This window comes from Fusarium vanettenii, assembly GCF_000151355.1.
Source record: "Fusarium vanettenii 77-13-4 chromosome 8 genomic scaffold NECHAsca_10_chr8_2_0, whole genome shotgun sequence".
NCBI classification, from domain to species: Eukaryota; Fungi; Ascomycota; class Sordariomycetes; order Hypocreales; family Nectriaceae; genus Fusarium; species Fusarium vanettenii.
The window spans coordinates 510,217-532,131 of record NW_003315874.1 but is presented as its reverse complement, the minus strand read 5'-3'; the positions used below and the strand labels follow the sequence as shown (position 1 = coordinate 532,131).

General features: G+C 53.1%; 7 protein-coding genes across 7 annotated transcripts; 2 read left to right on the top strand and 5 right to left on the bottom strand.

The window, feature by feature from the left end:
- Nucleotides 1–171: 171 nt before the first annotated feature.
- NECHADRAFT_83732 (uncharacterized protein) lies at nt 172–2,746 on the top strand (the record flags this gene model as incomplete). The annotated part of the gene is made up of 2 exons (XM_003048877.1): nt 172–2,019; nt 2,069–2,746. 2 exons carry the CDS (start codon nt 172–174, stop codon nt 2,744–2,746), a joined length of 2,526 nt encoding a protein of 841 aa, XP_003048923.1.
- Nucleotides 2,747–2,974: 228 nt separating this feature from the next.
- On the bottom strand, nt 2,975–5,059 carry NECHADRAFT_101277 (uncharacterized protein; the record flags this gene model as incomplete). The annotated part of the gene is made up of 1 exon (XM_003048693.1): nt 2,975–5,059. One exon carries the CDS (start codon nt 5,057–5,059, stop codon nt 3,335–3,337), a length of 1,725 nt encoding a protein of 574 aa, XP_003048739.1. The 3' UTR covers nt 2,975–3,334.
- Nucleotides 5,060–8,626: 3,567 nt separating this feature from the next.
- On the top strand, nt 8,627–9,443 carry NECHADRAFT_102771 (uncharacterized protein). Its single transcript, XM_003048876.1, has 2 exons — nt 8,627–8,936; nt 9,102–9,443. The coding sequence occupies exons 1-2, from the start codon at nt 8,675–8,677 to the stop codon at nt 9,284–9,286; spliced, it is 447 nt and encodes a 148-aa protein (XP_003048922.1). The 5' UTR covers nt 8,627–8,674; the 3' UTR covers nt 9,287–9,443.
- A 438-nt stretch (nt 9,444–9,881) lies between these two features.
- Nucleotides 9,882–11,103, bottom strand: NECHADRAFT_83729 (uncharacterized protein; the record flags this gene model as incomplete). Its single annotated transcript, XM_003048692.1, has 2 exons — nt 9,882–10,277; nt 10,324–11,103. The coding sequence occupies 2 exons, from the start codon at nt 11,101–11,103 to the stop codon at nt 9,882–9,884; spliced, it is 1,176 nt and encodes a 391-aa protein (XP_003048738.1).
- Nucleotides 11,104–12,719: 1,616 nt separating this feature from the next.
- Nucleotides 12,720–14,234, bottom strand: NECHADRAFT_47038 (uncharacterized protein; the record flags this gene model as incomplete). The annotated part of the gene is made up of 2 exons (XM_003048691.1): nt 12,720–12,902; nt 12,942–14,234. 2 exons carry the CDS (start codon nt 14,232–14,234, stop codon nt 12,720–12,722), a joined length of 1,476 nt encoding a protein of 491 aa, XP_003048737.1.
- Nucleotides 14,235–14,507: 273 nt separating this feature from the next.
- NECHADRAFT_101274 (uncharacterized protein) lies at nt 14,508–17,671 on the bottom strand (the record flags this gene model as incomplete). The annotated part of the gene is made up of 3 exons (XM_003048690.1): nt 14,508–16,568; nt 16,616–16,713; nt 16,762–17,671. The coding sequence occupies 3 exons, from the start codon at nt 17,669–17,671 to the stop codon at nt 14,508–14,510; spliced, it is 3,069 nt and encodes a 1,022-aa protein (XP_003048736.1).
- Nucleotides 17,672–18,491: 820 nt separating this feature from the next.
- Nucleotides 18,492–19,280, bottom strand: NECHADRAFT_83726 (uncharacterized protein; the record flags this gene model as incomplete). The annotated part of the gene is made up of 2 exons (XM_003048689.1): nt 18,492–18,861; nt 18,913–19,280. The coding sequence occupies 2 exons, from the start codon at nt 19,278–19,280 to the stop codon at nt 18,492–18,494; spliced, it is 738 nt and encodes a 245-aa protein (XP_003048735.1).
- Between the last annotated feature and the right edge of the window lie 2,635 nt (nt 19,281–21,915).

Below are 21,915 nucleotides of genomic sequence, written 5' to 3'. Positions count from 1 at the left end.
TTGGCAGCTGTCGGTAGCTGTCACCCTCAACTCGCTTCCCGTCGCCGACACTGCCATACCAATCTCCATCACTCGCCTACAGAACAAAAACCTCATCCATCTCAATTTTGCCCCTCGTCCTATCGCCGCCTCAACCTTCTTCAGCTCGCTTGGGTACATCAGTTTTGTATCATGGCGAACAAGAAGCAACGCCCGTCGCTTTTTTGCGAATGGGTAGTTGGAACCACCATCGAGTCCGCCCTCGGACCCATCCCCAAGAAACCGAAAAAACCGAAGAAGCGCGACGTCGTCAGAGTCGAGGTTACCACAGATGACGAGTCTGAAGAGGATACCATCAAGATCACATACCCGCGCACCGGACGCAGCACCCCGCCTCCCCAAGAAGCCAAGACCATTGTTAAGAGGGTTCGCTTCGAAGACACCCCCAAGTCGGCTTTGAAGAAGTCTCCCACCCCCGTGGAAGCATTGGAAGAAGCGTCCGACTCTGGTTCGGAGCCGGAATCAGATTCGAGTCAGTCGGATAACGTCTCGAGCTCGGACGCCAGTGACTCTGACGCAGAGAACTCAGACATTGCCCCATCCCCCAAGAAGAAAAAGAAGAAGAAGGTCAAGCAGAAGCCAGTGACAGAAGACGCCGAAAGCGACTGGGACTCGGACCCGGACCCTACTTGTGAGTGTCGGCGATGCACCAAGGGGAGAGAGATATTGAGGAGGATAGGCAAGAAACATAGCAAAGATAGCACTTCCCCCAGCACCGAGACCCCCGATCCTGAACCCGAAGAACCCCCCAAGCCCAAGAAGAAGGAGTGTGGTAAGGAAAAGAAGGGTGGCAAGAAGGCTAAGGAACCAGAGCCCGAGACGGACACCTCTGAATCTGCTGAGGAGACCTCAGAGTCTGAATCAGAGTCACCTCCCAAGAAGCAGCAGCCAAAGAAGGAGCAACCCAAGAAGCAAGGGAAGAAGAACACCAAAGTCGAGGAATCGACCAGCGGAGGCGAGACGTCTGAATCGGAAGCTGAGTCCCCCAAGCCTAAGAAGAAGAAGAAAGGGTCCCCCAAGTCGGACGCGAAGGAGGACGAAACGCCTGAGGAATCGGAGACTGACGCCGAGCCTTCTGACTCGGCAAACGAAACAGAAGCAGAGAGCGAGCCTGAGCCCGAGCCGAAAAAGAAGCAGAAGCAGAAGAACAAAGGCAAGGCCAAGGCTGATAGTCCCAAGAACGAAGACGAAAAGAAGGACGCCAAACAGGACCAGAAAGGCAACAAGCAGAAAAAAAAAGGGAAGCAAAAGGCCGGAAAGCAAGCCAAGAAAGCACCCGAGGAGCCAGAAGACAAAGCTGAAGACGAGGAGGCTGCCGAAGCTTCGAACCAAGAGAACCAAGGCAAGTACAAAAATACAAGAGGAAAGAGGACCAAGGAGGGAGAAAAGGAGAACGCAGCGCCGAAGGGTGTGGCCTTTAAGAATTCCAGGCATCAGAATGGATTCTTCTGGGGACCCCATCCCCAAGGCCTGCTTTTGCCGCATCCTCGCCATCCCCGACTCGTTGAGCCGATCCGCGCCCAAGTCGTTCAGATGGAGCGTATCGTCAAGGTACCATCAGATCCGGTACCAAATGCTTACTACGATCCAGAAAACAACACCATGAGGCAGTTCCAAAGCCTCCCGACTGTAAACAGCCACGGAAATCTCTATCCGGCGCACAACGCTTTCAGTGGCACACCGCCTCCTGGAATGTCTCCAGTGCCTCAAACCCCTTTCTACTATGGTTATCCTCAACCAGGTTATGGTCAGTACCCACCGTATCCTCCGTACTATCATCCCATGCCACCACCGGAGGGATATATGCATGTGCCTATTACCCAGGGGATGCCTGGACACGCATGGTCTGCTGTGAACGGTCCTCAAGGATTTCCTCCGGCCCACCCTCAAGTCATGGGCGGAACGGAGAACGCTGCTCTGCCACCCAGCAAAGACAAGGACAAGACGAGCCAGAACAATGTTATGCCACCAGGCATTACCGTAAGTTGGAGTACATGGACATCACACTGGGCTTAACTCACCATATCAGGGCCCAAACAACCCCTATCTTCCCCAGCGGGCAGGATCAGTCTTCAAAAACTATGGAAGTCATGGCGCTCGCACTGCTTCCAAGGGCGATGGATCTGCCCGCACTGGGTCGAACAACTGGAACAACAATGTAACATCATGGAACGATGGGAATGGAAACAACCAGCAAAACAGCCAGACTGATTGGCACCCGGTGCCTGACCACAGCCAGAATGGAAGTGGACAGAACGATAATACTTGGGGGCAGAATCAGGATCAAAATCAGGATCAGAATGGGAACGGGAACAGTGGTTGGGATGCGGGCAGTGGGAAACAAGAAGACAACGGACAGAAATGGGCCTCGGGATCGAACAGAAGCAACGGGACAGTTCGAAAGCGTGGTGATCACTGGGGCAACGATACTCATCTTGGAGGCAACAATTTCAACAAATGGGAGGAACAGAAAGACACTGTTCCCAGCACAACGGGCCCGGCGGCAGACAACAACGTGGTGGGCTGGGACGTTGTTACCGACCGCGTGGTGGAGGTGGTTTCGCCCGAGTCGAAAAAGAGCGACAAGAGCAAGGATGAAGAGAAGCCTGACAACGTTATGCCTGGATCATGGGTTGAGACACCTGGTGTGCCTGCTTGGGGAGACGTTAACGCGGCCGTGGATACACAGGGAGGGGTCGTCTGGTGAAGCAGGTCTTGACGACAAATATATCTAGTATAGATGAACTTGGTATCCGCAAAATCACTGTACTGCAATGGCTATGGCTATATGCCTCCCAAACTGATATCCATCCCATATGTAAACACCTTTCCGAGGCTTTTGTGGTTCGATGCCATATTGCATTTCTGTAAATCTCCCAGCCTCACCCTATCTGTCGTGTCATGATGGTCCTGTTCGTGTCAGATTGCAAAGAATAGATTTTAAAAAACAACACGTCTCTCTCTTTAGCAGTCTTGTTCTCTGTGTAGTGCCTGAGCAGCCGAGTAGCAGAGCAAAAGCAGCAGTTGCAGAAGCATGCCGAGGGTGAAGTAGAAGGGCAGTCGCAGTCAATCAGAGGATTGTGCAGCCGTGGAGAGACCTGATCGGCCGTCAATCAGCTTGGTCCTGAGGGGGAAGACGTCGTTTGATTTAGCCCAGGCCTCTTTTTTTTGCTGTCATGACGGCGGGTTGGTTGGATGGATTGGATTGGAATCATGGGCGTCATTAGGGGGGTAAGAGGCGTAACGGCATGGTGGGTTGTGATGTGACAGGGGGAAGTTCTGGTTAAGGGGTAGCTTACCATCGAGATGTCTGCCATTCAATGATCCATGAACAGCAGATCTTGAGGCGCTCTCGCACGCTCGATGTGCCTAGAAGGCGGTACTTTTCAAGGTCCTTGACGGGCAACATGCTGGCGAACCACCAGGGGAAGATGGCGGCGTCGTCAGGACACTCGCCGTAGATGGTGAGCATACGCTCCGTAAGCCACGGGACGCTCTGGACACGCATCCGGGCGACGAAAGATGAGGCGAACTGCATGAGGCTCTGTGTCGACATGGCGTCAATGTCCTCGGGTGAGGCCGGCATGGGCAAACTGTCGATGGTTGGAGGGGGAGAAGCTGATGAGGGTGAATCTTGTGAATCTTTGTCGCCTTGAATGGAGGAATCTTCTCCGGTTGAGGGCTGCTCCGTGGGAGGTACGGCTTCCATAGCTTCCATGGCCTCCTCCTGTTCGAGGCTGACATCATCAACGCGCTCGATCTTGGCGACGGTGTACCCATCAAGATAACTGTGGTTGCGGACACGGAAGCGCGACAGGCCAACCGTCTCGATGAGACTCCGGCCATCGGGATAGTACTGGATATTGACGATTCGGAGCAACGTGCCTAGGTCGTGAAAGTCGACATCATCAGGGTGTTGAGGTCTCTTTGGGAGAACCATGCCAAAAGTCCGGTCACCCTCAAGAGCTCGACGGATCATGAGTCTATATCTCGGCTCAAATATGTGCAAAAATGTCGGCATGAGGGGGAACGACAGCGTACAGACGAAGAGCGGCAGATCAAAGTCCTGCATCTGACTCGCGCGCTCAGCATCGAGAGCCTCCCTTCGGGCGTCGACCTCGTCCAGCCAAAAGGCCTCGATAATGCGTGTGATCGTTTCATTGGATGGTGAAGATTTTTGGCTGAGTACGGGGTTGATAGCCATGGGGCGACGGCAGATGGGACAATATCGTGAGTGGTCGAGGATGCGATGAAGACACGAGCGGCAAAACGTATGGCCGCAAGGTGTCGTCAGAGGATCATAGAAGAGGGCGTAGCAGACCTGGCAGTCCATCTCAGCCCGCGTGGCATCCTGCGCCTTGCGGATGAGGCTGGTATCGTCGTCGTCGTCATCGTCAACGGTTGGGGTTGGTGATGGCGATGTCGGAGGTGAGGGGATGTAGCTGCAGGTGATGTCGGTGTCGTAGGACAGATCGCCCTCTTCTGCGAGGGTATACGTCGCAACCACCTTTCCTCCCTGTATCACCTTTGAATACGCATCGTCCTCCCTCATCGACGTGATCCCAGCAGCAGCCCACGGATCCGGCCACTCGACCCTCGTGGACTCATGGACCATCAGCTTGCGCCGGTCAATCTCGTCGCGTACGTGCCCGGCCGTCTTGTTGAGGACGACGTCAACGGCGCAGTCGTCTAGCGCGTGCTCCCTCGCGCAGTCGGAAAAGGGGCACTTGAAGCCACGGAGGCGGTCCGGGGCGGCGGGGTAGGTGATGTTTGATCGGCGGTGCGTCTCGGGGAGACAACGTCGGCACATGGTCTTGCCGCATGGGAGGCTAACGGGCTCGCGCAGAGGCAACGAGCACACTCGGCATTGAAAGAGCCGGACAAAGTCGCGCGGGGCGACATCGCGATGCCGAGGGGTCGGAGCAGGAGTCGTCGACTGCGATCGGCCGGGGTCCGGTTCGGGGCCGGGGCCGGGGGAGGGTCTGGCCGCAGGTTGCTGCGGCGTAGCGTTTGGTGGCATTGGCGTCTTTTTCTCGGGGGATGACGAACGATGAGTATTTTTTCCCGTATCTTTTCGAATTGGTTACTCGTTATTTCTTCTTATCGTGGCGTCAAAACTCTCTAATAAGGTGCGAGCCTCGATATGATGTGTTGGTGGGGGAGGTATTTTAAATCGGTGCGCCTGTCGATAGGGATCTATGTCGTTTCTCGTCCGCTAATTGTCCAAAACAGATGATTTCGTGGTTGTCTAGGGCTTCGTTGTCGAAGACGAATATTGCTGATGTCTTCGCGTAACCGTTGACTTCGTTTCGAGTGCATGAAGGAGGACGCGGGATTGTCCAGTATACGGGGACGAGCCGGATGCAAGATAGACATGGATTCTGCGTGAGGGAGATGCTACAAGTATCGTCTCGGAGGCGAGGAGTGCAGCATTGCCATGGATATATGGCGACAGTGGAGGAAGAGGATGCGCTGCGGTGTCGTGGGTGCGAGGTGATGTGATGGATGGATGGATACGATTTAAACGGGCCTCCACAAGCTGCGCTGAGCTGACTGACAGCTGACAGGGGGAAGGACCAGGGGAGATGGGATAGAGTCGAGATGAGGGGTCTAATGCGAATATGAACGGGGCGAGAGTTTGACAGCAGAAGAAAAGAAAGGAGAGAAGATGAAGAGGAGGAGAAGAAAGAAAAGTAAAGAGGATGGTGTGTCTTTGAGTCCCAGCCAAAGAAGCAATCGTCAAGGATAGAGATCGTCATACAATCAAGAAAATCTTACCAATCCGGAACAGCTTCGCAGGCACGGAGAGAAGGAGGGGTGGATACTTGTAGCACGCGCGAGGACCCGAAATATCCATATCATCAAGGAGAAGGGAAAAGTCAAGGGCGTCACAGCTCGGGGTGATGATACCAATGGGGATCTAGTAAATGTGGGAGAGTCGCTGACGGGTACCGGATACTTGGAGGTTTCATTGGGGTCTGGTCCCTGAGGTGGAGGAGGACCCTGCGTAGTAGCGTAGCTTGGGGGTCTAGATTCTGGTCTTTGGCCAGTGAGTTTGAGTGTATGCTCTGAACTGTTGGGTTTTGTTATGAGATGACTAACTAGATGATCAAATATGTCAAAACCTATTCCGCTTTTCAACTGGCATCCTCAAATGATGATTCCGTCCCGTGCATTCTTCCCATGACTAGTTGTCGATGACAGCTAGGTAAGGTACTCGGCACAACTCTTAGACCCCAGTTCTCCTCAGTGTCACAAGCAAGCATAACAAGAGTTTTAAAAAACGAATGACGATAGCAATCTAGGACGTGGGACTCATGACGTTGGATAAATTGTCATGCTTTTTTTTTATTACTCCAACGGTTATATGCAAACGATGCGAGTTGGCCGTTGATAGAAACCGCCGTGGAAGCATTGCTTTCGCTTTCGTGCAGCAAAAGGTAGAGGTTTAAATCAACATATCATGAATAAAAACACCAAACCCAAAGATTCTCGTCCAACAAGAAGCATCCAGGTTGACGATGGCTGTGGGGGAAACGAGCTATCAACGGCAACCTTCGTTCGCACTCGCATCGCGGGCACCACACAGCCAATGGCCTCGTTGCATCCATGACAGCCCAGATCACGATGCAACAGCCAGACAAGATCAAAGTAGATGGTACTCGACAGCGACAAGGGGACCCTACATTATCCCACCTTTTCCGCCGATCTAGTTCATTGCCCACTGCCACGAGACAAAAAAGAAGAGTCCCCTTTTTTCCCTCGGGGCATGTTGACAGCGCTGTATGCTGATGACAAGGCCGTTTTGGCGATCGAGAAGTCAATGGAGAAGAAGCGGCCATCGGCGCTATGTACTTAATGGAGAGGGAAAATCGCATCCGTCAACGGGCTGGCAAGATCCGAGACATGGAAAAGACGGGAAAAAGAGGGGGGGGGGAGATGATCGCCATTGGCGCGGGATAGGATGGGAAAAAAAGGCGAGGCTGTGAGAAGATGGGGAAAAAAGTCGTTGGCGTCATATGAGGCTGGCCACCAAGGACGGGGGACTTGTTGGTTCTGTAGATTATCCATGATGATGGAGGCGATGCTCCCCGCATACCTATTGAGTAATGGTGGCATTTATCTTTTCTCTCTCTCTCTATTCATCTCTAGTCTATTACTGCTCATTTATCAAAGAGTACGATGGAAAAGCCAACGTTTGACAAAATCTAATCTACGCATCATGGCCCGCGTGGTCACCCATCACCTTGGTCCAATGAGCTACTTTTAAGGTGTGGCGGCCCGGATCGAGATGGCCAACAAATGCAGCTCCAGGTTTCTCCGCGCAACGTTGGCAACCCGCGTGTGTGTGTGTACATTTGATAAGTACCAGCAGCAGTACCATCTGAGGTAAGACGCAGAAACCCATGCTCACTCATGACGCCCATCTAGACCCCTCCATCCTTGTCAAGGGACACCAGAACAGCTGAGGCCGAGTTATTCCTCTCAAGCACATCATAGATCCATATAAAATCTTCTAAAATTAACAAAAGGGATATCTTAAGAGGGGTAATATTTTAGATACATTCTATCCATTGTTCAGTTCTTCTCATCGCACGTTATTCAACATCCCTTGGATAGGATAGGCTAATGCCCTTGTACTGGTGCTTGACCTGGGTTCCCGGATCAAGGTGCTGGCGTTCGTGCTGAAAGCTGAAGAGCAAGGGCCCTGCCAACCAATGAAACCTATGACGACGAGTCAGCCAAACAAAGACGCAGGGGCTGACAGACCATCTCTGTCTCAGCTGCTGCTCCCATTGAACGCTCTCTCTCTCTCTCTCTCTCAAGTTCAGAGGGGGAAGCTCATCACACGACAAATTCCCAAGCTCCAGGACTCTGAACCAAAGAAACCTCGGGTTCCCCACACAAGCTCTCCCACCTTCATCGTTCTCGTTTTCCTTGGTCTATTCCAGGTTTCTGGATCTTGTCATGTTTTGATGTCCATGCAAGGAAGGAAAAGCTATCTCACGGCGTACTCCGTCCCGCATCCATCACATGTCAATGTCTCGAGGTTCATGGGGTGGCTTGGGCTTACCGCCAGCCCCAAAAAAACGCCGCCTCTCTCCTTTGACGATGGCTTCTTCTCCCTCGTCCCCAAACAATACACACACCCCGTTTTCCAGAAACGGCCAGAGTAGAAAATCCCCCGTTTCCGTATCCACTGAACACGGCCCATGATATGGCCCTACCTAACCGAATGCTCCTCTCGTCACAAAAAAAAAAAAAAACTTGACAACAGACGGCGGTGGACTTGCGTCACTCCAAGGGTCTGTGACAAGGGGGGCCTAGGAACTATCGAACCGAGTCTGGGTTGACACGACTCAAGAGAGCCCGCCCCCCTGGCTGATATGACCCTTTACCGTATTTATTAGGGGATTGGTTGCGGTAAGGGTAGGTAGCTACGAGGGAGACCCCAAGATTTGCATCTAGAGGCAATTGGACAGAAGCCGTAAGGTAGCGGGGAAGCTTTTTCTGACGTTGCCTCGACGTTACTCCTCTTTCTCTCCTCTCTTTCTCTTCTTCTTTTTTATTAATATTCTTGTTTTCTGCTTCTTTCTCTTCTCATCCAGCTTGTCATCTACCCAATTCACACACCATGATCAGCGCATCCCGTCCCGGTACAACCTCCGACTCGGGCCTCCCCGCCCCGGAGGTCCGTGAGGAAATCACCGCCTGCCTCAGCGACCTCGTCTCGGCCCTCGAGGCGCACCCGTCGTGGACACCGCCGTCTCCCCCGCGTGGTCTCTTTCACGTCTGGGACTTTGTCTGCCGTTCCCGTTACATCATGACTGAGCTTGACAACATCTACGCCGGAAGGCCGACTAAGCATCCGGAACAGATTCCCAAGCATGACCGTGGTAAGTTCTCCTTTTGAACGATGAGTACCTATAGCTTTTTCTCCTGATGCCATTGATATGAAACCTCTCCTTGTTCAAATCAATACCTATTTTCCTTGCTCCAATTGATCTCTCCCTCTCCGTAAGAAACACCCAGACTTACCTCATCTCTCCCCGTGAATATAGCCACCTCGGGCCCCCAAGCCGCCGCCCTCTCCTTCCACGACGTCCTCACTCGCACCATCACAATCGACGAGATGATCCATAACCCCCGAATGCTCGTCATGCTCGGCTTGTCCAACATTGACTTTGGCGACAACGTCCGAGATAAGTCACGTGCCCTCAAGGAAGCTCTCGCCAAGGCCCGTTGATGGATATGACGTCGTGCCGAGCCGAGGGATCGTCCACCACGCATCTACCTACTCAGGGTGGTAGGTGGATAGTGGATGAATAGATGTAGAATGAGTAAAACAAAAAGGAGAAAAAAAATATGAAAAGGATATAAAATACAAATCATCATCATCAGGGCATTTGCATGAGCTACCTCAGAAGGAGCTCCAGGTCGGTGGAGGAATCACACCGCCAAAAACATGGCACGGACATATTCACGATTAATTGGGAACTGGGTAATGCAATTGGTAGCAGGTTCATCATGCTTAACAATTCCATCAAGCTCTGCTTTATCAATTCGCTGTCAACCTGAAGCTGCCAGGCCGAGTTCAAACATGTAGCCGTCATAAACACACCACCACCAGCCCAACCCAACCCATGAGTAAGGAATATTCCCCTTGATATCCCATCCCAGGTCATTTATTTACCCCCAAGTCCCCTTATCCAGTCTTGTGACCAACCCAGCCGTACCGTCCGAGAAGAAACCCCAAACCATAGACCCAAGTCCCAGATACTAAACAAAACATCATGGACACATCATGATATACAGAGTACGATAAACATAGCTTTAAGCTGTCATCGTACACCGGCCCAGCGACCCTTTGCAGTCGCAGCAGGCCCAACCGCAAGTCGTCGACCAATGTTGCCGAAGCACACGCAGCTGCAGAACAGTACGCTGAGCATCCACACTCCCGTCTCGAGTGTTTCTTGGCGAGCCAAGCCTCCGAGTACCGGCAGATCATGGTCTCCATCCTGTCCCAGTGAGAAGTTGCCAAGGGCGACATGAGTGGGCGCCGGCATAATTTCAGGGTTGACACCGAGAAGCAGCACCGAACCCGTGAGGCCAACGACCGCAGAAAGAAACAGACCCGGCTTGGATCGGTCAATGAGCCACCACAGGAGGGGGTTCACGAGGGCCAATGTCAGTGATACCTGGAGGGTCGACGCCCAGGCCACCTTGCGCTGCCAAACCTGTTAGACGGCACACAAAGACAAATTCTTCAGGAATCCAACTTACAATAGCAAATACAATGCCGACAAAGGCGCCAATGGCTCGGACGACAAGCGCCCAGTCGGTGCTGGGGCCATCATCCTTGGTCGAAGCGCCATCATTTTCAGCCACGGCTTCCTCACCGTCGTCCCCAAACGACTCCTCCCATACACGGTCAAGCCAAGGAAGCAGCGCACCCAGAGCTACACCAGCAAAGCCCCAGAAAGCCAGATGCGCCCAATTGTATGCAGGGCGGATCATATTCCCCCTCAAGGACTTCAGGCTGTCCGGGCGCGTGGTGACAAGTATACCATAGCCAACACCTAGCACAAAAAGGACGAGGCCTCGTAGGGCTAAAGACGCAGGCGACGGCGCAGGGACAAGAGGGCTCGGAGCCTCGACAGGGCGGAATGATGATCGGCGACGCACAAGGTGGGATCGGTCGCGAAGGAGCTCATAGGTCGCCTCATCAATGCTAGCCCTCTTAATGGGCGTCTGGGCGCCAGTACCCCAAGGTGTGTCCAGCTCGTCTCTATCAGCAAAGATGCGGTCGCGGGAGTTGGACGCGGTGGGCGAGTAGATGCCAAACAGTGTCGACGACGTCAAGTTAAGGAACGACTGCGGCCGGCTCAGGCTCACGGGCTCGGGGGTCGGCTGCAGGAAGCGCAGGTTGTTCAGGTCCACAGACTGCGCCGGGGCTGGCGTCGCGGGCGAGGAGTTCTCATCGGGAGGTGTTGGGCTCGTCAGGCTCAGGTCGAAGGGTCTTCGGGGGATGGGTCTGAGGAGAGGAGGTCCGTCGTCGGCCATTGTGTTGTGAGAAGTCGACTTCAAGGTTCTTGGAGTGGTTGTTGAGGGTCTAGAATAAGTTGTGAGCGAAGACTCGATGGGATAGAGGGCAAACAAGGTCTTCTCGCCTCAGCTGGAGGCAAGGCGAGATGACAAGTCTCGGAAGCCAAGGTTACTCACTGGTCTCAACTGGTCTCAGTTCACGATGTTGACGCTACACTTCCCGGGACGGTCGGGACGGGACGATGGGATATTGTTGAGGCCGATCTGTGCGGTTCGCAGGTGAACGAGCGCCCAAACGTGGCTTGCTGAGAACCGGGATATCCGAATCAGCAAGGCTTTGGGGGGGGGAATGAATGGTCTCGGGTGAGAGCCTCGTCGTGGATACGCGTATATGGAAATCAATGCTTTACTTGTTGGAGATGTTGATGAAGGGTTTATGAACGATGCGGAGAAGAGCAATGAAGATTGGATGTAAGAGAGAGGAAAGTCAAGAATGCGAGCTTGAATAAGAAGAGAAGGAAGAGGAGAATAAGCCATGAAACCCAAACCACCGACGACGGACTCTTCACATGCTCACAAGACCAGACCCAGACCCCAAGGGCCCAGCAGTTACGTAGAGAGAAGGGTCAATCCAATGCAGCCCCCTTGTCCATTGGGGTCCGAAATCTGGTCCTTTTTAGTGGGCGTTTGCCATCCATTTAGGATGGTATGCTTTGCGTCGGGTCCTTTCCCCGCCCGCTCTTCCGCCTCGTTGTTCACGGACGTCCTCTATTAAGGCATGAATAAGACTTGGGCTTTGACCTCTATAGGAATGAAGGCGGTGATTGAGAAACTCTGCATGTTGAATTTTGTGTGATAGGCTTTGAGACACTCGATCTTTATGCTTGCTGGAGACCAAAGAGTTTGGACCCCAGGAAATATTCATCCTTGGATGTGCTTTTTACCCCACAAGAGCTTGCTTCGGCACAGGGGTCAAGTCACTAGGTGCCTTGCTAGCAACCACGCGGGTCAAGGAAAAAACCAGACAGTTGTACAACGGCATTAGCTTTCCTCTCCTAAAGAGTAATAGAATTATACATAAAAGAGATAGGAAATTGCATTAAATAGAATATCCTTGTTCGTCCTATTTTCCTCTATTTTATATCTATTTATGTATATCATTGGAAAGGCATTTGATCCCCCTCGTTCTCGTTCCCATGTCTCGTTTATTTCTTCACCCGCGTGACATGCCCCAATTCCACACCCGTTGGTTGGCCAGATCTCGGGGCTCCATCGTATTGCGCGCCCTCGTGATTCTGTCCAAGATCCATTGATCGGCCACCTCCCAACAAAGTTGCCGCGCGCTGCGACACTGTCAGCAGCAAGAGAGTAAGAGGGGGGGAAGCGGTTGGCGATGCAACAGCGTTTTACAGATTCAACCCGTTTCGGCTGTGTGCAGAAGAGGAATGGACTTTGTGTCCGACGTGGAATGGGTACAGGACAAATCAATTGACATGTGATTTTGCGCGTCACTTGGCTTCATGGGTCGACGTCAATGTACTGTACGCCTCAGGTCAGGTCATGATGGAAACACCATCATCATGTAAATGATAGCGGTCAAATTATCTCTCCTTCTAACCCCCCCCCCCCCACGCTCAATCCTCATCACTATCACTCTCCTCCTCATCCTCCTCGTCCGAGAACTCGTACTCGCTCTCTTCTACTCCCTCGGGTCGGGGTATCATCAAAAACGCCGTCATGCAAGTGATTCTGTTCCGCGTCTCGTACGTCCCCAACAGCTTCCCCACACCAGCAGAATCAGCAGCATCATCACCCTTCTTGGCCTGCTTCTTCTTCTTCCCCTGCAACTCATCCACAGACACTCGCCACAACCGGACCCGCCCGTCACTGCTACCGCCCGCCACGTACATTCTCGACGCATCTGTCGCGCTCTTGATAACCACAAAGTCCTTGATCCGCCCATCCACTCCGTCTGCCTTGCCACCGATCTGCCCGACAAGCTTAGCTGTGGGGAGAGACTCGGATTTCTTGTCGTCCGCGTCGTCGGGCTTTGTGAGGTCTTCGTCCTTGGTCGAAAAGAAGAGGATTCGGCCGTCCTCGGTTGCCGCAGCCAAAAGTGTAACGTCCGCCTCCTCATCCACCTGGACATAAGAGAATTGGTGAATCTTTGAGCGGATTGATCCCATAACTCGGCACTTGGGAACACTATCCATGCCAAACACCACAATGTCTCGGTCGAATCCAACTGCAAACTCGTCCGCATCATCCACATTGCCCCAAACGACCCGTCGGCCCTCGCCCGTCGAGTGCTTTCCCTCTCCAGCCTCCTGTAGCATCTCCCTGCTAAAATTCAGCACTCCAGCCTTCTTGCCCGTCACCAGGTTCCACAGTCGCATTGCCCGCTCTCCCTTGCTGACACTGATCATGAGCTTCATGCTGGGGTGGATCGCAAAGTCGTTGACACCAGACGGTGTGCCTCCGAGAGGTGCCGTATCACCACTGGGTCGCCCTTGTGGCTTCGGGATAGGAGCCTTAATATTGCTGAGCAGCGACCAGTCCCTTGTGCGTGTAACAGCAATCGTAGAGTCCTCGCTTGATGACAACAGCTTCGACCGATTGGGGAATCGCAGCGCTGTCACAGTCGACGAGTGGTGAAGTAGCGCTCCAATCTCTCGGTTCTTGGGGTTCTCGAGGATCGGTCGGGGTGCTACCTTGGCGAGCAGGTCCTGGTCCTTTCGGCTCGGGGGGTGCGCCGACAGACTGTAGAGGTTGATGCGCTCGTCGGTGCTTCCAGAGGCGAGCATGACGTTCTGCGTCTGGCCAGCGACGGGCGCCGAGACAGGCGACGTTGCGACGCATCGGATCGCTGAGGTATGGGCATTGAAGAGGAATGTGTCGGCAAAGTCGGCCTGATCCTTGGGTCCAATCGACACCGTCAATCCATGAAGGATTCTATCGTAAGATCCCACCACGATCTGGATCGTCTCCGGGCCGGTAGAGGTGGCGGTCGTAGTTGTCGAGACGGGAGTCGTAGTCTTTTCCTTTGAAGGCTTTTCCTTTGGAGGTTGAACTGCCTTGGCCTTCTTGTTGGATGCAGGCTCGGGAGCAGGTTCGCTCTGCGCGACGGCTTGTCTCTTGCGTTTGGCCATTGTATCGTGTTGTAAAAGTCTTGTCGTTGCTGCTGGCAGTTGTCGCGAAAAGCTACGGGGACTTGGCTTGCTTCAGAAAAAAAAAGTTTGGAGCTGGGGTGCGATAAGATAAAAGGGCATATATGCATAGCCCCGCTTTATGCATCCGTCCCCTTGAACTCCTTCTCTAAGAATACGCCAATGATTCAAGTCCACAAGCACAATAATGCTATGCGCCGAGTATATTCAAGTGTATATGCTGCATGAGAAACTAGATTCTCAATGTCGTCTATCTTACCGTCCTGATGCCCCATTCTGTCCGCCAATTTCCCGCTCCACCATCTCAATCGTGCCCAGGCTGGGGAACCGCTTTGTAAAGTCCTGGATGTAATCGTCCTTCTCCTTGGCAGTCATGTCCAACAGAGGTTGTCCAGGGAGGTCCACGGCAATCACATGAGCTGACGATGCCTGCGCCCGGCTCTGTTTTGAAGGTGACGATGAACGTGGTCCGGTAGGGAGGCTGTTCAGATGAACCGGTTTCTTAGGGGCGACCGGCTTTGCTGGGGGCTTGGGTCCGAGAGCTGGAGGTGCAGAGGATGTAGAGGCCGGGCCAGTACTGGCTGGCCGATTCTGAGGAGGCTCAACTCTAGTTTTGGCGATGTTCAGGGGTTTCCTGACAGGTAGCGGCTTCTCAGGCTTGCCTCCACTTTCCGATGAGTCGGTGTACTTTCCATATCCTTGGGCAGTTCTCTGCACGTTTGAAGACTTCTGATCCTCGTTCAAGAGACTTTGGACCCGGTTCTGGATGCTGACAGCACGGGAAACTCCCCCAATGCTCTTTGGCGGGACAGGTGGACCACGGTTTCCTGAGGCCACACGTCGACGGTACTCAGCTTGGGCAGCCTCAACACGTTGTTCCTCTTCTTGTAGCTTAAGGCGTTCCATCTCACGCCTCATCTCAGGCGTCATGTGATCCTCATCCTCCTGAATATGACCGTCATCGCTGCGCCCATCAGTAGCCTCAGAGCCCGCGATAGGAGTAAGATCACGGCGTGCCGCATCCCTTTGTGGCGAAGGGTTCCTCACACCTCCAGGAGAACCGCCTTCAAAGCGCTTAAAGGCATCTCCAAACTTGCCAGCAAGGATGTTCTTGTTCCCAGACAATGATGTCAGACTAGAGCGCTTGCTCGCCTTGGTCCGCTCCGAATCTTCCAGGCTCCTCAGGAAATCCATATCACTGGATGCAACTCGCGAATCGTCATCAGCCACAGGTTCCTGGGCAGGGGACGGAACCTGAGACGAGTAGTGGGGTGGCCGACTTGAGGATCGGGAAGCAGCCTCTCTTTCACGCAGGAAATCAAGCGTGGTACCCTCGAGGTTTGTGCTTGCAGGTCGTGGTCGAGAGATTGTGGCAGAATTACGGGGTGTAGGCTCCAAAAAGTCTGCGCGAGGGCGGCCGCCTTCAAGAGAGGGTCTTGAAGAAGACGGCTGGCGAGTATGCGAAGATGGTTGATAGGATGAACCCCGGGCAGGGAAAGCAGGGCGTGACTCTTCAGCTCCCCATTGTCCGGCACTTTGCTCAGGTTGCCTTGTAGCGCTGCTGGATCGTGCGTACTCGTGAGACTCTCGCTGAACAGGTCTCTCCAACTCCCTGTATGGCTCAGGCGGTGGAGTTGCAGTCATCGTGCCAGTAGACACATATCTCGAGCTTGTTTGAGAGGAAATCGCCTGCAGCTCGGGATTGTTACTAATGATGGACTGCGCCCTGCTAACTTCTGGCCTGCTTGGTGCAGACAAGACCTTTTGCAGCGAAGGTTCTGGGGTAGGCGAGGCAACCGCAGCTTGGTGGGCAACAGGCGTGACTGAGTGCGGCCTCGATTTTGACTGGGTGCGTGCATCGCCTGGCTGAGGCATGGCAAAGGCTTCATCCGCCAGTCTCTCCATAACCCTCTGGTTGAGATCAGACGGAGCATTAGGAGTTGGTGAGGTTGGCGAGGAGGCGTCAAAATCGAATTTGCTCCCTTGGTCGTGTAATAGTGAGAATTGGTCAAGAGTAGGGAACCTCGATGATAGCTCGTCAAATCCGGCCTGGGGAGTTGACTTGGAATCAAGAGCGGCGAAGGGATCTCCATCAGTCTTTCGCATGGGAGATTGCTCTGGCTTCTGTGCTGCCTTGGTTGGAGCTGGTGACGCCGCCGGTCTTCCTCTTCTCATAGGAACAACGTCAGGGATAACTTGTCTTTCTGGCTCAGCTCGTGAGAAGACGGCACCCACGACTGGTGCTTGCTCTGACGATTGTTGCCTACGCTGAGGGCTGTCATTTCGACCATGAGATCGGGCTTCGCCTGAGTAGATCTGGGTAAAGTCAATACGAATTCTACTAACGGTAACAATCCTCTTACATCCTGAATAGGGACATCTCGCCCTTGCATGGCGCAGCCTTCCTTGAGCACCTGGTAAATGTTTGGTCTCGACTGCATGTTTTCTCTCAACATTGACGCTAGAAGGTCAGTCTCATGAAAAACTCATCCGAGGTGCGAAACTGTACCTATCAACTTCTTGAGTCGATCAGAAAAGACAGGATGGCTCGGAAACCTGAAGCTGGCATTGAGGATGGCCAATTGGCCTTGGTCCTCGAACGGGGTCGTATAATAGCATAGTTTATACAGCAAAACTCCCAGTGCCCAAATATCAGACTTTTCGTCTATAGGCTGCTTTCGGTATACATCAATCATTTCAGGACTCCGATACTGAAGGGTGGTATGCTTCTGGACATCCTCGTCCATGAGGCGACACTCGACAACGGTTGTGGGGGCGGGACGCGGCGGCGCGGCCGAGCCAAAATCGCAGAGCTTGAAGCGCTTGGAGGAGCCCTTGGCGGTGATGAGGACATTTTCAACCTTGAGATCGCGGTGGAGAAGCGCGGGCTTTAGGTAGTGCATGCATGCGACACCCTCGGCGATGTCGGTAAAGATGTTGAGGATCTCGGGTTCGGTTAGGCGATGCTGCAGCCTAGTGTTCATAAAGTCGATGAGGCCACCCCCGTTGCAAAACTCCATAAGCAGAAACACCTCGTAGCCGCCGCCCCTGAGCTCAGAGGCGTGCGAATCGATATAGGTGACGATCGGCCGGTGGCCCTTGAGGCGCTTCATCGTCTCGACCTCGGTGCGCATGCCCCGCAAGGTCTCCTTATCAGGGACCGCGACTCTCTTCAGGACCGCCAGGTCGGTGCCGTCGACGGGCTTGGGCATCTTGACGAGGTACACGTGTGCGAAGCCACCCTCTGAGAGGTACTTTTGAATCACGACGCGGTGGCTTCCGACCTGGATCTTGGTACCGGGCGAGAAGGTGCCGGCCGGGGCGCCACCGGGGACGGCCACGGGCGGAGTGCCATAGGGGGCATGATGATGGTGTTTTGGGGCCAGGTGAGGCGGAGGATACTGGCCGTGCGAAGCCATCTCGAGCGGGGAGGTCGATGAACAAGGACGACGATGGGAGGTTCAAGAGCGATCGCGGTGATGGATGACGGAGAGGTCGTCGGGCACGAGATTGAAGAGCCAAGGAAGCGAGGGCGGTCGAGGGGGTGCCCCGTAGGGGAGAGGGAGACGGCGCTGGAAGGGTAGAGGAATCGATCGATGTATAAGGAACGGCAAAGTTGGAGATTCAAGGCATTGGATCAAACACAATCAAGTGATTGAGCAATTCAGAGCGGGCGCATGGTCAAGTTGACAGAGAAACACATTGCATGGCCCCTTGGGAGATATGTTGGATGTGCCAGGGACCGATCCATGGAGTGGCCGCCTAGTACGGGGCCGCGGGCATATCATAGCGGTCCTTGGCCTGGGCGCTCAGTGGCTCAGCCTCCTCCCCCGTAACCTGTTAGTGCTGGGCCGCCCCCAGAAACCAGTGCAAGCCACGGCAGCTGCCATTTTAGGCCTCAGGCTTTTGGACGGAAAATTGTCGGTAAATAAGGTTACTTTTCAGTTCTCAACTTGGTGGAATCAGGGTTTCGTTACTGACATCAGCCAAGTCCATGGTTTTTGACATGTTGAGACGGATACAAGGTCTCGGGTGCTTCTCTTCAATCTCACATAAAAGTTGATGCAGAGCTTCTACTCGTCTCGTCATGTTTCATGTGTTTCAGCTGTCAAGGATGGCTACGCTTGCATAAACCACTCCACATGGAGAGGAACATCTTAAGAATGTATGTCTCTTAGAAACTACTAACCACCAACATTATTCATTAAAAGCCAATATTGTCCATCAACGCCTCGCCAGTTAAAGATCTGAAACCTCCTCACCATTACAATTCGTACCAATAGGATAGACACTTATATCATCCATGAGAAACTCGACACCACCTGAGGGCGCATCTGGGCACAGAAAGTTGAAGCTGAGAACTGGGTCGGGTGAGGCAATCTTCTTGATGAAGGAACCTCCGCCCCAGTAGAAGGGGTCGAGCACCCAGTGGTGATCTTCCAAGATGACTTCGTCGTCAAGCTTGATCTTGATTGTGCACTCGGACGCGCCCGTGTTGTTCTTTTCAGTCCACGTGTCGGCCCAGTTGATCCAGTGGTTGCCGGGCTCAAGACCGTGTAGTTGTTGGCTGATGCTCAACTCCACCTTGGGATCATTAACTGTAAAACGGCTATCGCGTCTCGTCAGCGGCAGTTTCAGAGACAGACACAGAGAAACGTACAGGAATTTTCTACCGCTCTGGGCTTGGTATCGTCCACGTGAAGTCTGGACTTTAATGGATCGAGGGTCTGACACCTTCCAAGGGGAGACTGTCGCGTCCTCGAAGCCGGGGTTCTTGACATTATAGCATTCCGGATCAAGGTCTTTTTCTGGAGGAGGGGCCGTCTCCGTGTACTCGGGAGTGCTAGCCTTCAAGCTCCACACGTCCCGAGCAGCTGCAGCCTTGGTGGTTTGAACTGGTGGGTGTGCTGGGTCTTCGGTATGGGGGCAGAATGCCTCGATGAGACATTCGAGGGGGTTGTGCAGGCCGGCATCGACGCCAGTGAAAGCAAAGGCGGCCAGGACCGTGAGAATTGTGACTTGTACCATTGTGTGTGTTTATGTTGTGTTAAGGATGTTTGTTTGTTTATTTGTTTGTGTGAAACTGCTTGGTATGGATAATCAGATGCAAAGTCGTGTAAGTGACGGCCGTCTATTATACCTACTCATCTCCAACGCGATCAATGAAATCAACCCGATACAGTTCACGTCCAGACCCAGCCTCGTCGTCATGTTTCAGCTCCCGAGAGTGGTCCGATGCAAGGAACGCAACTAGTCAATATTGTCTGAAAACGGTCGCCCAGATAAACGTGGCTGTCATGCGAGATATGTGATATCTGGGGCTTGGGATGCCTTCGCGGCCAATCGCGCCGGGCCGTTCACGTTTCGTGGGTGAGCGGGACGAGCGTCCCGGCACTCTATCTAGAGCTTCCCCGTGTGCGTTTGGGTTTCTTCAACGTCATGGCCAACCTTGAGTTGCGTGTTAAACGTGCGTGGGGAGGCTGTAGCCGACTTGGCGAGCGGCCAGGCGGCTTTCAGTAATCACATTTCTCCCGATGCAGTACCGTTTTCCCATGTTCAACGGGACTTGTGGGCATTCTCTTTGCGAGGGAGGTGATGATCTTTGCTTGAATGTAGAGCCGTAACTGTTGATCAATATCTTGATTGAGGCTCAGACTGCACATCATTGATTGGCTTCGTCAGGGGACGTGTAACAGGCAACAGGATAGTATCTCATCTTACAGATCACAAAGATATGCCCTGAACTCATGGTGTAATCATCATCTCATGATAATTCCACAACGCCGACAACAGCCCGCGAGCACTTGTCACGAAGTGGAATGCTCGGGGCACCGGCACAAGTCTAGGTCGAAGTCAAAGCCGCGCAAACATCTCTAAGGCTTTACAAAAGACGCTCGTAAGTGTCATCCAGAGGGTGACCCATACGAGGATGCTAGATGATAGAGTTCCGGGTTTCTAACCAATTCCAGATAGAACGCCTTAGGCTGTTCGGGAGGTTGGGTGCCAAGGAAAACAAAGCCTTTGTTGAGAAGAAGCTCTTTAAGGAGCTTTTGATGGGTAGAAGAGAGACATGATCTTCATACAAGGAGTCTCAAATGAGTAGCAATGACGGTATAGGTGACGACTATGACTTTCTACTGAACTTGTCTTATCTTCAGATCATCTGTCAGTATAGTAAAGCGGCTCAACGGTGACTCTCTGGTTCCCCATGATTTGGACTCCGAAACCGCTCAATATCCATTTCACATTCCCGACGGTGCTCTTTAAGAAATCCCACCGTCTGCCTGACATCTTGGCCCAAGCTCCAGAACTAAAAAGCGAGTCATGGCTGCGGTGGCTGTCGCGATGACTTCACAGCTTGATCCTCGGCAAATGCTGCTGCGTCCTCCGCTTCTACTTTGGGGCGATAAACCTCGAGGCCATGGCTAGCTGACGCGTGCTTGCTAAGCCTTTTGGTGTCGTTTATACTGGACTCCATGGCAGAGTTGTTCAAGGTTGAGGCACTGCCTCCTAGTACGGCCGAGGCTATGGATCCATATACGCGGCCGCCACAACGACTCGACCGGTTGCGGAAAAGGAGTCGACTTGGAGAAGAACAAGACGTGATGAGATGAGCATGGATCTAAGATTTGCCTTGAATTATGCGGTATTTTTAACCTACACTTGTCAGTTTGTCAACCTGATGATCCGACTGCTCCTCGAGGTGAACTACCCTAGGCTCAGCCCTATGGGTCCAGGAAACCCGCCATGAACCATTCTCTCGGCCGAACTATTATCGTTGTGACTTGGCAAGACGCGCGGCTGTGGCTCTTTGTGTCAAACAGCCTTGCCGCGAAGCCGAAAAAGCGGTTCTGGCTCGGACTTTTTTCTAGAAATAGATCGTATTTCTTCAAAGAGCCGAATTGAATATTCGCGCTCCACATGGGAAAGCAAGGGATAGCCTGCAAACACTCTACGAAATGAACAAGTTGCTTCGTCAGGCATACGTCATGGTCCGATAACAGGGGACTTTGCTTTTTTTCGCTTTCGCTTTTCGTCTTTGTTCTTGCTCCTTCTTTGACAAGGCCTTGCCATGGATGCTACTGCAGGGCGTCGGGCACGCCGTTGGGTGGTTCGCATCTGCCATCAGCAGCCACATGACAGATTTGACTCAATGGGTACCCGGCATGGGGGACTTCTCACCACCATAGCAATGACCCCGTGGGAGAGTGTATCTTTTCAGGTCATGGCGAGACTTGCCGTGCTACCTGCAGCAGCCGATATTGCCTGATGGGGGAATCCTGCTGACCCTCGGGAGGTCACGGCACAATCTCGCAGCTGGCCTGGTCAGGCGTTGCCCTAGAAGGCATGGATCTTGTTAGAAGTTGAAAATCCATGTGCTGATGACGATCCCTCCCCAGATACCGAACCGAAACGCCCTGCCTTGCTCGCTTGAAGAGGGGATCCAATTCGAGCCCAAGACCCGCGCACGCCAAACGTTGAACCCTGCATCAGCCGGCCGACCCAAGACATTATTAAATCAACGGCCCGCGCCCTTTGTGACAGCTCTGATTGTTTCCTCTACATCCATACTTTGTAAATCACTCGTATACACCTGCTTCATTTGCCTTTTACTACTCTACCAAACGATATCTGTACCATCAACCATCATCAACATGCCCGC

Excerpts from the sequence above, each read along its gene's own strand:
- NECHADRAFT_102771 (XM_003048876.1), top strand. The coding sequence starts at position 8,675 with ATGATCAGCGCATCCCGTCCCGGTACAACCTCCGACTCGGGCCTCCCC. Across the intron at positions 8,937-9,101 it reads GATTCCCAAGCATGACCGTG|CCACCTCGGGCCCCCAAGCC; the intron begins GTAAGTTCTCCT and ends CCGTGAATATAG.